The sequence below is a fragment of the Atractosteus spatula genome, chromosome 3 (genome assembly GCF_055471065.1).
Source record: "Atractosteus spatula isolate fAtrSpa1 chromosome 3, fAtrSpa1.hap1, whole genome shotgun sequence".
In the NCBI taxonomy this organism is placed as follows: Eukaryota; Metazoa; Chordata; class Actinopteri; order Semionotiformes; family Lepisosteidae; genus Atractosteus; species Atractosteus spatula.
The window spans coordinates 16,612,171-16,626,345 of NC_142708.1; the positions used below are offsets into that span (position 1 = coordinate 16,612,171).

At 36.6% G+C, this 14,175-nt stretch overlaps 1 protein-coding gene across 1 annotated transcript in view; it reads left to right on the forward strand.

Annotated features, from left to right (window-relative positions):
* Nucleotides 1-326: 326 nt before the first annotated feature.
* The window catches only part of trpm6 (transient receptor potential cation channel, subfamily M, member 6), a 39,816-nt gene continuing 25,967 nt past the window's right edge, over nt 327-14,175 (forward strand). The window contains exons 1-9 of the mRNA XM_088912316.1: nt 327-428; nt 1,182-1,261; nt 2,284-2,322; nt 4,377-4,557; nt 8,320-8,533; nt 9,373-9,497; nt 10,133-10,304; nt 11,449-11,623; nt 12,413-12,536. Coding sequence (XP_088768442.1) covers nt 423-428; nt 1,182-1,261; nt 2,284-2,322; nt 4,377-4,557; nt 8,320-8,533; nt 9,373-9,497; nt 10,133-10,304; nt 11,449-11,623; nt 12,413-12,536 — 1,116 coding nt within the window. The 5' untranslated portion in view covers nt 327-422. The remainder of the gene's footprint in view (nt 429-1,181; nt 1,262-2,283; nt 2,323-4,376; nt 4,558-8,319; nt 8,534-9,372; nt 9,498-10,132; nt 10,305-11,448; nt 11,624-12,412; nt 12,537-14,175) is intronic.

Consider the following 14,175-nt stretch of genomic DNA (forward strand, 5'->3'; position numbering starts at 1 on the left):
AAATATATATTGTATATATTATATATATACTAAAATGTTTGATTTTTCATTATCTAGAAAGTGTTTGTTTTTCACCTAATACATATTTTGGAGTGTTTATCAACTGGATATCTAGATAATAATCTTTTTTTGGTACACCTTTTTCTGGGTTAATGGGTTTCCAGACAACAGGACTCTGTAAGTCTTGCCAATGTAATTACATTGACTCAGACAATCCAAGAGGATAGGCTTTTTCTGAAAAGGAAAACACTTTTTCAAGCATTTCCTTCTCCCTTTTTACAGTACAGGCCTGATGACCCAGACTTCAGTCTGAATGTAGTCAAGCAGTGTGAGTGCTCTTCACAAGAATCTCTTTTAGATACATAAACGGATCTCTGACAAGTTTTTGGAGGAATAAATCAAGTCTTACAGTGAATGTCCGAATGAAGGTAATGTATTTTATTTCTAAGAAGTTAACAGTGCATGTACATGATCTATTTTAGTGTTAAATAGTATTTAGAAATTAAATGTGAGATTCTAGGTTTACAGAATTACCGGTTAATCCGAAATAAACAGAATTACAGGATTTTATTAGAAACCTATTAAAAACTAATGCTCCAACAGGTAAAGTTATGTATTTTGTAATGCTGAAATAAATATAAATTCAAGGAAATGATTTGGGAAGCTTGTGAAATAGTTTACAGGAAATGATAACGGAGAAGCATTGTAATATTTTGGTGTGTCAAAGCACAGGAAATGCTGCTAGTTCTGGTGAAATCTTGAAGTTTTACAATAAAGCATTTTGTGTAAATTTCATATTGCTGTTATTGAATCCAAATGTAATTTTAAGGTCCAAGAGCCTTCACTTGGTTTCACTTTGGTTTCACACGGAAAAATTTAACATGTTTTTCACCACAACCAACTAACACATACACAGAGTGAATTTTTGAGTGTAAATTGAATGTTATTTTTATCCTTTAATAAAAGTGAATTATCCTTTCTCAATGGAAATGCATACCCTTTTTCAAATCCTGAACACAATGATCCCCATCATTTTCAATCACAATTCACAGAGGTCTACAGTGAAATTCTAAAACATATTGTAGACATATTTGTGGCCTTTATTGAACTGTAGTATGTGTACTTTAAATATGCACTTTTCCACATTATAGAAAATGTTAACTATCACATAATATTTTTAGTCCAGAAAAACATGGATCGAAGAAACTTTCTGCAAAAGAGAATGCATGATGTTTATACCAATCTCAAGAGGGCCACACAGGTAATATTTTAATACTTAAAATTGTTTTGCTATGTGGTTTATGTTTGCAATTACCAACTCTAAGGACACCTTTTTTTCTTGTGATGCAGGTTTCCTTTTCTGAAATCAAAACTGAAATAGAAAACTTTTCTTAAAGTACAAAATAACCTTTAACCTATCAATGTACAAGTATTCCTATACGTAGGCTAGTAAGCACACTTCCTGAGGAGATTCTCAGAAGGCTTTATCAGATGTTCAACAGATACTTATCACAGTTGTAATTTTCATTTTATCAAAAAGGGCAATATGATGTGTTTCTCAATATTTTGAGGTAATGTAATAAAAATGATCAACAGAGAGACAGATTACAAATGCAATAACGGAAATATATATTTTTTAATTATGAAAAACATTTTGAGAAAACACTCAGCAGATAGATAGATATGTATTCACCTTAATAAATAGTTTTCACCTTAAGAAATGACAAGCACCTAATTACATTTCTCTATGAACCCAATATTTCATTACAAAATTCTCTTAAATTGATTCAGGCTTTCTAGTGATTTAATATTTGGCATGAAATAAAAAGTGTAAGCTATATATCTGTACATATAATTTGTTAATTTAGCCGTACTGTATGTGTAAAGAATTTGTATATACTTACTGTATCTTCAGAAAAGTGTCCTGTCAGGATATTTCTTCTTTTTACACTGCAGAGTTAAGCAACAGACAGTTAATTATGTACAATTGTTGACTGAAAATGGGACCCAAAGAATGATTTAAACAGTGCCTTTACTGACATATCCATTCAGAAGCCCAGTTGGTAAAAGTGCTGAGAATTGTATTAAATTGATCTTTCGCCCATCAACATGAGTAATGTCCAATATTAAAATGCTTAATAATGTAACCTAGATCCATGTTACTTCAGAAATAAAAAAAAGTTTTCATGAAGCAGCAATTATATTAATATGCTAGGTACATTTCTAGGTAAATCTGGAAACTTATTTTCTAGCTGCCTCTGTTTACCATCTTGTGTATTACAGATGTATTCCAGGATGTCAAGTGTGTCAGAACTTAATAAGGTAAGATGATGCTAAGCTGGTTCAGTTCGGAAAAAATAAGAATCATTTGTTACGTTTGACTGGTACTTTTTATCCCAAATGCACTAAAAGTGCATCACATACTGTATACCGGGGGACCAACTTCGTCCATATCTGAAGCTACAAAGGTGTTGCGTGGAAGCCATTATGCACTTACAGCCTCACTGTACAGTAGATCAGGTAAAGAAATGAGAAATTACTTCATTAATCATATTAATGGGAAAAACTAGGGAGGCCAGACTGTGAAACTCCAAGATGGAATTTGTCCAGAACACTAGGGTTAACACCTCTTCTGTTTTGAACTGTGCTATGATATCTTTAATGTCCACAAGTATTAGCAATCCCAGTGTCCTCTGTCATATTAGTCCTTAGGCTTGAAAATTCTCCTTCAGATGTAAGAGTGCCAACTACTGATCCAGCAACACTACTATCTGCAGAAACATGAAAAGTTTTTATACAGATCACCTACTGTATGTCAGTTCTGACCATACACAGCCACACTTCTCAAATTTTACAAAATTTTGGGTAGCGTCAGTAACTCTACTATCATAAGATGCAAGTGCATGCCATATGTGCTGCATTCAAAGGATATAATATATAAAAATATATGCATATTACATAGTCAAATCAGGGTTTTAAGATGCATGCACCATATTTTGTTTCAGGTACAATGAAGAGCTTTGGGGATAATAAAAACCTACTACTGTACTTACACAAGCTACACAGTTCGTACTGCTTTTTCTCTTAGTTGTTTGCCTCCAGCTTGGTCGAGTCCGTTGAAAGATTCCTCTTGTGTCCTACACTAAATGAGAATTCCTCATTTAGCTGTGTTTTTATATAGTATATGACAAGCATATAGTATATAGTACATAGTATATTTCTATGCCAGAAATTCCTTGTTTTACACAGTCACCTGTCTAATCCTTATCACTTAGCTGGTAGGGTGGTGGCAATTGATAGTTTAATTCCATCAGATTCTGGAGAATGTAGTAAGGGCAAGATCTGCCACATTGCCAATGACTACCACTATGTTTTGTATCCCAGCCGACGTCTGACTGACCAATAGCCATCCCAAGGCAAATCATCCCCACCATATAGAAGCAGAAAACAGGGCAGTGTGGTGGAGACAAACTAAGAGCTTATCAGTCTCCCTTCTGAGTTGCACACCAGGCATATCTCCTGGTCCAGTCCTTCATGTGGACTCTTTTCCTAGACAATGACTTCCCATGATTTTTATGAATTATGAATTATCTTCATATTTTTTTCACTTGTATTGGTACTGTTTGCCAGGGTGTGCTGTAGCAAACACAGCTTAGCCTACCGCCTACATTCTCCACCATATGTGACACCATGCAGGGTGGCAGAGTGCTGGGTTTCCCCTTGAGTGGAACAAAAATTGGTGCAAAACAAGTGCTTTTTATTTACAGCGCTGAGTAAGAATGAAAACTAAATGGAAAACAAAAATCTATCTCTGTCTCAGTTCTATACTGACATCTCCTGTATTCCTAACTTAACCCAGTGGGGCTACTGTGCACCTTGCTGACTAAGAAACAACAAGATTTAAACAATCAAAACTGTAAAATTATGTTCCACTTGAAAAAGCCTTGACTACTCCTTCTCTTAGTTGCTTGCCTCCATCTCTGTTGGATTTGAGCTTTGCCTCCCATGTCATAAACTAAAGGATCTGCTTCCTTCTTCCATGCAGCAGGTACTGTAACCAGGTCTCCCTTAGGAAGTCCTGGTTTTATACAATACATCTGACCAATCATTATTCTTGGACTGGACAGGTGACAGCTGGCAATAGGTCATCCCCAGAGGCTTGTGGGAAATGTAGGAGGGGCATGATCCATCATCTTGCCTCATGCTACCACTCTTACAGTTTTCCTATAATATTCTAAATGCTAAACAGCAATGGTGCATGTATAATAATTGTTTTAAGTTGACATTTCTTGTATCTCTTTTTTTCTGAAGCAGTGGTCACCCAGTCAAAGTAATTTCCACAGACACTGAAATTTAATTTGAATATTCCTTCTCAGGTGCTGCTGTGGCCGACTGATTGGAGAACATACAGGCTTGGACTTAAGCTCCCCAGTCTACATGTCAGCCCTGGAGAGTGAGAGAGAAGAGTGGTCTGTTGAGAAACACACAAAGGCCAGTCCTACGGATGCTTTTGGCACAATTGACTTTCAAGATGGAGCTCGATCCTTTCATGCTAAGGTTTGAAATATTTTAATAAGAGTGGCCAAGTTTTGCAGAAATCCTTAGTCAAGAGAAATGACTACAACAGAGACTAAGAACCATATTTTAATGGTTTGGGTATTGGGACACAAGGCAAAGCTCAGATTAGAAACCTAATAGGTGTTTGCCATTGAACTAACTTCAGGGTGAGCGCCCCCTACTGGTCCCACTAACACCTCTTCTAGCAGCAACCTTTGCTTTCCCAGGAGGTCTCCCATCCAGGTACTGCTATACTCACTTAGCTTTAGTGGATTGCCCGTTTTGAGTTGCAGGGTGATATACTGTAGCTGCTGGCTGTATAATCAGGAGAAGTTACACATTCAGCACCTAGGTACAGATAAGTTATCTACATCTGTTGAGGGTCAGGAGAAAAATATTAGGAATAATCATGAATCCCAGCTGCTATTGTATATACTCAAGTCCATAATGGCAAAGAGAAAGATAGAGCATCAGGGAGAAGACAGAAGCAGCTCTTGCTGATAATGCTACAGGCTCACAGGAGCCTAGCAAGCTGTAGGAGTCAATGATGCAAGGCAAGCTAACAGTACACGGATTGATTCACGCTCAGTTAGCAGCAGTAGGACTCACATAACACATACCATACCAGTACTGCTATCTAAGGCACTTTGTTCATACTCAGCTAATAACATAGCCCACAGCAAAAGCAGTAAGTGCAGTACAGTCAAGTACAGTGGCAACAAAACATGGACCTATACTGGAGCTACAGTTATAAAGTGAATTCCTGTCTGCCAGTACTTTCAACGTTTTAGAAAAAGAGGATAAATTAGTGGATAGTTTTGTAAAAGCATATAGATTTGAATATATTTATTTACATAACAATAATAACTATCTTTATTTTTATGTCACTCCTTTCATGAGATATCTCCAGGTTGTTTACAACAATAAAGACAAAAATAAGTAAAGTAAAATAAATTAAAATAACTAAAAACGTTAAAGAAGTGAGTTTTAAAACAGGATTTGAAAATGCTGACTGACTAAAAGGTCTGATATTGGCTGGGAGGTTTCTATCCAGGGTCTTCCAATGTTTGTAGTCTTGTTTTGGAAACTCAGAGGCCAGAGTCCAAAGATTACAATTGACGAGGAGGTGTATAGGAGGGTAACAGTTCAACGGTGTATTCAAGACACAAACAATTCAAACTTCCCCCACAATCAAGCTACACACACACATATATATATATATATTTCCTCTATATTTGCACCATACCCCTCCATTTTTGCACATACTGTAACATAACCTTAACTATTTGCACTTGCCCACAAACCAATATTCCTTTGTTGTGAACTCATTTATTGAGTAGTTTGATTGAATGTGGGATAAAGGATTTTCTCATTTGTTAAGTCTGCACTGAGGGACACTAAAACGTCTTTTGAAGGCATTAGTTGGTATTTTTCATACTGAACATCAGGGATCAGAGGAATTATTAACAGCTAGAGAAACTATACTGTAGGTCTATACTGTAAGCATGTAGTGAAGATATTTCTCCCTTTTTGTGGTTGGGGATTACATTAGCAAATTTCTAGTCACTGGGTAGTTTCTTCCTTGAGTAGCTATTGAATATGTTTTACAAATGGTCTATAAGTAACTTGTCAAGTTCTTTTAAGTGCAACGGAGAGACTACAATGAGACCTTGAAATTTTAATTACTTTTAGTAGATTTCCCTTTTCTATACTAATGCCATTTAATAAAGAACTTTGCCTTTCTTTAGCCACCTGGACTGATTCCAGGACCATAAGTATTAAAACTAAGGTTGAGACATTTGCATACCTGATAAGGAGAGCCAATTATTCTAACTTCAACCTGTTCAGAGTTCAGATGTAAAAAGATATGCTGCATCAGTTTCTTAGCATTTAATCTAAGATACGCAGTGTGACAAAGTAAATAGTGCCTGACCGAAATAATGTTTTTAACAAAACATAAATATATGTGTCATCATCATACAAATTAGAACTAATACCGTATCTACATGAAAGGTGAGGTGTTAACTTGTGAGTATTAAACAGATGCCAATAAAAGATTCTAGTTGCTTTCATATCCCACAGCCATGTGAAGGAGCTGAAAGGCCCATCAGCACATCAAACTGTTGCTAACCTGCACAAATGAAGCTCTGTTGAATTCATTTTCTGTCAGAAACACCTCTTTAGAAGGGTGCTTAAAACATGAATATGGTCTCATAAAACTTATATTCAGAATACTTGTCCAAAGATTTGAGATAATTGGTATTCACCCAGATTCTAAAGTCTAAAGTAGATTCTAAAGTCTGCTGTATTTATTTTTTTCCTGAAACATCTGACAGGTTTAACAGTACATATAAAGATTTCCGTAAATACACATTACTAAAATTGTACATGACTTTCTAAATGACTGTATTTACTTTCTAACTTACGTGTGTAAATATAAAATTATGAATTCCTAAATTCTACAATTATGACTTATCATATTATATTGTTAGCTTTTACCTAGAGGTCCTGTGGTCAGCAGATAGGAATTGAGTTCGTTTAGATATGCAGTGATGTCGGAAACATTATTCACGTGTTGTCATCCAGTTCAAAGTAGTTTTAACATTTTTCTGACAAGAAAGATCATGATTGCATCTACAGTACGTAGACAGTCCACAATGCATGTCAAAAGTTTCCCACTAATATTCCTGTGGAGTGAAATATCCTGGTATGCTCTGTCCATCTCCTCAAGCTTTGCTTCAGACTGCCTGTGCATCAACGCAGATGGAGCAACAAGAAAATTCACATAATTAAGCTCAGAATTAGAAATCTTGGTATGAAGATGTTCTTGATCTATAATACAATAGAAGATTACCACTGACTGGGCAATTTGATCCTCAGTGATTTTTACAAAACCTTTATGTTTTCAGCCCATATCAGGGGCATGGTCTTTACATTGAAGAATCGATAAGACTCTCCAAGAGTGCATAGTTTGGCACAAGTACATTACTGACCCTTGATCTAGACAATTGCTATAAATATGAAAAAGCAATGGTACTAATACAGATTTTAATGGTATGTCTCTAATTACATCTGATTAAATCACTCCAAACTGAACATTTTGAGCAGTCATTTTCTTATCTGTGCTTTCTGTTTTTCTTGATGTTTTATTGATATTAGACCAACATCTCAAGTAATCTCTCCAGCAGTTCCAAGTTCCCTTTTGTGATGAATTTAGGTTTTGTGTAGACCATCATGATGGATACCAACAAGTGCAGAATGATAGCACTTATTACCACGTACAACAGAACAACTGATGGGAAAGCTTAAGTGTTACAGTCAGGACAGTTTAAGTGTTTGGTTGCTACAGAGCTCCTTTTATAGGGATTGATGGCCACCTGACTACACGTCACTACATCAATAAAGACCCGAGTCCTCATTTTCTGCTGATGTGGCAACATTCTAAAAGGACGTACAACAAAGGCAGTGTAGTGAGTTAGAAATGTGACACCTGCTACAAAAACATTTTCTAATTTTCCTGATAAGTTTGTGAAAAATGTTGCATTTTTCTAATTCTCTCTAAATAAACTGATTCCTTTTAGATTAACTAATAATCTAATTAAGTAATAATAATTACTTACAATTCAGGCCTTCTGTTTTGGATGCATGTCTTGTAAGGACAAATTTACAGTATGATGAGAGTCTTGCTGTCTACTTGTTGGAATTGGACAATTGTCATTACATGTACAGCACTTCAAAACCATGTTTCTTTCTCATTTTCAGTACCTCAGAGTGTCATATGATACAAAATTGGACCAACTGTTACACTTTATAGTGAAGGAGTGGCAGATGGACTTACCAAAGTTGGTTATTTCTGTCCATGGAGGCAATCATAACTTTGAGCTCCCTCCCAAGGTAAAACATATCTTTGGAAAGGGCCTGATCAAGGCAGCAGAAACAACAGGAGCATGGATAGTGACCGAAGGCATTAATGCAGGTATTTTTTTTCAGTTAAGCAACAAAAACAGTTACTGTACATGTCTGCAGCGGAACACTCATTGGTTCGTATGATCAAATATAATTTAAAGAACTAAGAAAAGAAAGCGTTTGACTTTGCCAGACCCTTTTAAAATTTAGAATCCCGTAAGAGGAGTTTTTATTAATTTAATACATTTTCATACTGATTAACATTATCCAAATACATATGACACACTTTCCAGGTGCATTATCATTCCAGTTGTCCATCTCAGGACTAATTTCAGTGCAATAATACTGTATATGGTCAATAGAATGACTATAGTTGTGCACTGTACAGTTTTTACATGCTGTCCCTTGATTTGAATTCAGCAGCTTTAACAAGAGCACCTAAGCGTATTTGACAGGTTATTGGTAACATTCTAAACGTCTTCTCTCTTTTTTGAGTGTACTCTAAATGCAAGAAATTATTGTCTGCTAATGAGTCATTATTTCCTCAGACAATAATTAATGTACCTAATGTTTCATCATGGAATATAAGAATACATATGCTTACTAACTTTATATTTAAAATATCAATTTACACAATATTTTTTAAATTACTAACTAAAGTAGCACTATGTCACTCGGAATCTGAAGTATTCTTGTCTGCACACAGATAAGAATATTAATACATAAGAAAGAGAGTTTGTTGGTTAAGCTTAACACTTAAACATTTCTGTATGGATGTATAGCACTGTATGTGCAAAACGAAAATCCTCCTATGGTTATCGAACTAGAAAATATCTTATCTCAAGTGCATGTGACCAAAAATTGCATAGAATGACCCCCTACACACACTTCCTTCCTTTTATCTTCTAGGCATAGCAAGACATGTTGGGGATGCTCTTAAAACTCATGGTGATCATGATTTCCGGAAGAGGTATGCAATTGGAATAGCTCCATGGGGAGTGATTGAGAACCAATGTGACTTAATAGGGAAAGACGTAAGTGCTGCTTCTATTCAATAATAATAATAATAATAGCAATTGCAATAGCAATCTTGGATTGATGGTTGCTTAATTCACCAACTTTAATTTGAATATTTTTTACTTCATACTGTTATGCTTCTTATGCTTTTACAGAATGTTTCTTTTACACATTAAAATGAACCGTTATTAACTGTGAGATTTCTAATTGGTTTCCAAGCTAAATCTGATAGGAGTAAGACACAATGAAGTAGATGCTACTTGTGTGACATTTCCTTTTGTTTGAAGTCTGATATGTACAAACTTCATCACAGTAGATCAGATATATTATTATCTTTGTAAGAAAACTGTTAATTTAATGTAAGAGTTCCTTGTGTTGTCACGCAAAATTATTCTTTTTGTTTTTAAAATGATGGCATCAAATCAAATAATATTTAATTTCACTGCTGTCTCTGCTTCATCTAAATTGAAATCTACCTTTATGTTGTGTGAAAATGAACTTATTGACAAAGTAGACAAAAGAGGAAACATTCCAGAGCTCTATTTTCTTTATTTTAAGAGTAGCACAATTTTTAACAGTTATTAACAGTCAAACAGAACGAACTGCAGTGAAATGAGGCAGAATTGTAAAAGAATTTGTTTTACCTGTTCAGGTTGTTTGTCCCTATCAAACACTGGGCAACCCCCTGAGCAAACTGATGTGCCTCAACAGTCTGCACTCTCACTTTGTCCTGGTGGACGATGGGACTGTAGGAAGGTTCGGAAGTGAGATGAACCTGAGGAGAAAGTTCGAACAAATCATCGGCCTTCAGAAGATTCACTCCAGTTAGTATCATGAACGGTATATGTGATGTCAGTGTATTGTTATGGTTTTGGTACATGCTATTTTTTTTCTTATCATATCTCTGCAATGAAAATTGAGACTTCATAGGAAATATTTCATTTTTTCTTCTTCCTTTCACCAAAACATAAGAAGAAGGCTTTGAAGACTGAACACAGTGAAGGATAAGACATAATAACTAACATATCATTAATTATTATATAACTACTTAAGTTCAAATACAGATTCAGTAGATGTGTATACAGTAAGTCTTACTAGTCAAGGAATGTGACATTTAATAATGACTTTATGTCATAATGTACAGTTATATACAGCATATGTTTTTTTTTATATATCTAACAGATACCAAGCACATTTGTAGAACTTGGAATTGTTTTTATACAGACATATAACATACAGTAGGAAAGGCTACAAATAGGAGGCCCAACTAGCTTGTTAAAAGAAACCAGTTTAATATCACAGCTGGGTAGCTTGTTCCAGTCTCCTACAATCTGTTGTGAAAAAGTGCCACCCGTTCTCCACTTTAATTGTACTTCTTAGTAGTTTCAGCTTGTGTCCTCTCTTTTCAGTCCAGTAGTTTGCTTTGTCAATGAATGAGGTCTCCTCATAGTTATCTTTGTTCTTGCCTGAAAAGGTGCAGGTCTCTTATCCTGTCAGTGCTAGACATTTCTTACTAAGAGGGGAGTTGTGTTTTACCCTGAGGTTATTGGGGAAATTAGCAGTTTTTCACATGCAGTTTCCCTCTTCATCTCCCCTCTAGAACTGACAGGAGTTACCAGCCCTTGGGTTGGCCATTCCCACCTCAGGACATTTCCTTCCCAAATGTCCGGTGGGAAGATAGTAATCGCTACACTATCAACGTAGATTTTAATGGGGACTGAAAATCAAAACATTAATTAGTGGATTCGAAAACACAATTTCCAGTCTTAAGCCTTGTATTAATATCAGACGTCTAGTCAATTATTAAAAACTACACATTGAACTGGTATTGGAAGCTTTAGTCAAAAAAATTTAATACAGCCTGGGAGGGATATTTTCCAGGTCTTTTATTACACAAACACGTCCTTGGAGCTTAAACATATCCAGGAGGATGTTGTGACCAACTGTGTGGTGAACCTTCTTTTTCAGGGTTGGGTCAAGGTGTTCCCGTGGTGGCAGTGCTGGTAGAAGGTGACCCCAGTGCAGTGCCACTAGTGTGGGAGTATGTCAGGAGCACCCCCCCTGTGCCTGTGGTGGTCTTTGAAGGGACTGGGGGGGCTGCTGACCTCCTGGCTTTCGTGCACAAACAAACAGCTGAAGGCAGGTGAGAGCCAACAATGTGATCAAGTCGTATGCAAAGGGACGAAAAAGAGATATTGGCGTGGAATTGATTGCAGATACTTCACAGCGAGCAGATTGTTTTCGCATCTCTGCTCATCATTTAGTAACGTGTCATTAACATTGCTATTATAAACACTAAGCAAAAAGAAGGCTAACAAGTCAACACAATGCATCATGCATAGTCAACATAACACAGCTTATGTTATACAAGTATGTTGTAGATCACAAAAGTAAATGTGAGCAACTTTTGTTTTAATAACTATTGTATGTATATCTAAACATCCAAATACATTTTTTTAAATAATTTGTAGACTTGTAAGGCATAATGTGACAAAAAATTGAAGTCCAAACACCTCAAGAATAGGCAAGAACTCAAATCAACTGCAATCAAGCATTTCAAATGATTATACAGAGTGCTTGGTGAGCTCAATGGTTTTCAGACTTCATGCAGTTATTGCCCAAGGAGATATGCAACCAAATGATGACTTATTCTCTCCAAGCTGTATTTAAAGTAAATCTGTTGTCATATGATCATTCATATGATCACTTGAAATCAATTTTCTAATTACCCACATATATAATCGATATTATATTGTACTTGTTATTTATATTATCTCATGATGACAAATACAGACTACTTGACAGTAAGGCACATACAGTAAATGTTTTGAGGTTGTTATTCTGTTTTGGAGAACACTGTACACTATCAGCTGGGTTGGAAACATTTAATAACTTTAATTTAATGTGATTCTGATATTGCTGTATTTTTTAGAGGGCTTCCTCCGGATATTAAAGAAGACACATTATTTATGATCCAGAACAGTTTCAGTTTTGAAAAGACACAGTGCAATCAGCTCTTTAAAACTCTAATGGAATGTATGGCTCACAGAGATTCAGTAAGTACCACCAACATATTGTAGCGCTCTCTGGTTCATGTGGGTAAGTGCCCTCGCCGCTGCCGCCTCAGGTTGGCCCCCCACCATCGGGGACTCGAACCCAGGCCTCCGGCGTCACTTAACAGGGACCCAGCCAGTTGAGCTAAAGGGAGATCTCCCATCAGCCCGAAGGCTGCGGTCCCTGCCGTTCACAGAGAAGGACGGTGACGTCACCACGCTGGTAAGCCGGCTCGCACAACCTGCAACGTCGGCCGTATGCGTTACAATATCTACAAACTGCATAGTTCAAGATCGAAGTTTGTTTGCCATTTGTAACATGTGCATTGGAATTCTTAATTGCTTTTGTTGTGTAAAAGAGAGGTGAAAGCAGCAATAAGTGAAAGCGGCAGGCTTGTAGTGCAAAGACAGTATCTTCCAGTAGACAATACAATACAACATACAGCATACAGTATATTTGCAATACACAATAGTAAACCAAGAATTTTCAAAAACTTCAAAACATTCTGCAGTCGGTGGTAGTGGCTAGTCGTCGGTCAGTATTGTGTATTTGATGCTGTGGTACCTGCTGCCAGACCACAAATATACTGTAAGCAGAGTTTGTGTCCGGGTGGTTAAAACCCTATATTATGGCACAGGCTTTATTTCAGCAACAGTGGATATGCTGTAGATCTCTTCAGTGGATGGTAAGTCAGGTTTTTTTTTGCAGATGTCACAACCTTCTGTACTGTCTTCCTGTCCTGTGTTGTGTTACCATAGTAAGATGTCACTGGTCGAGACACTTTCTACGGTACAACAATAACAGCTCAAGACTATCTGCTTACTCATCCCACATTTCCTCAGATGCCTCAGGAAGTGGAGGCACACTTGTGCCCTGTTCAGAATGGCTTCAGTATTGTGGGTCCAGGCCAGGACTGGTCCAAGCTGTCCTATAGGGAACTAAAAAAAGCACTTTAGTTTCTTCTTGGAGATCACAACAAAACATATGGCAAGTTTTGTGGTCAGGTGATACACAACTGGAACTTTTTAGTCTACATGGCAAACATTTCCTCTTGTGCAAATACAACACAATGCATCACCCAGCCAACACCATGGTGGTGGCAGCGTTATGTAATGGGGCAGGTGTCAAACATAAACAATAAATACAAACACTGAAATGAAGAGGCTATTTACAGTAAGTTAAAAGAATTGGGTCTTTATGTTGGCACAGTGTTAATATTTTACAGATAATGTGGCAAAGCAGTTGAAAAGGCAAACAAAATGTTAGACGATGCAGTAAAAAGTGTAGAATTACAATCAAGGGATGTTTTTCATGTTACAATGGTACAATGCACTAGGTAGGTCTCCTTTACAATATTGTGTACAATTTTGGTCACCACACTTAAAAAAAATATCTATTGCTGCTCTGGAATCCATCCAGAAAATGAGCAACCAGATACATTCAAAGTCTTAAGAGAATGTCCTACACTGACAAGCTGGAAGAACAGAACCTTTACGACTCGAACACACAAGAAGGGAACCTGAATCAAATATTCAAATTCATACAAGGGCACTGACAATGCCAATGCAATGGATGTCTTCAGAATGAACAGTGAAACATGAACCAGTGGACACGAAGAGAAACTACAGCATATGGAACTGC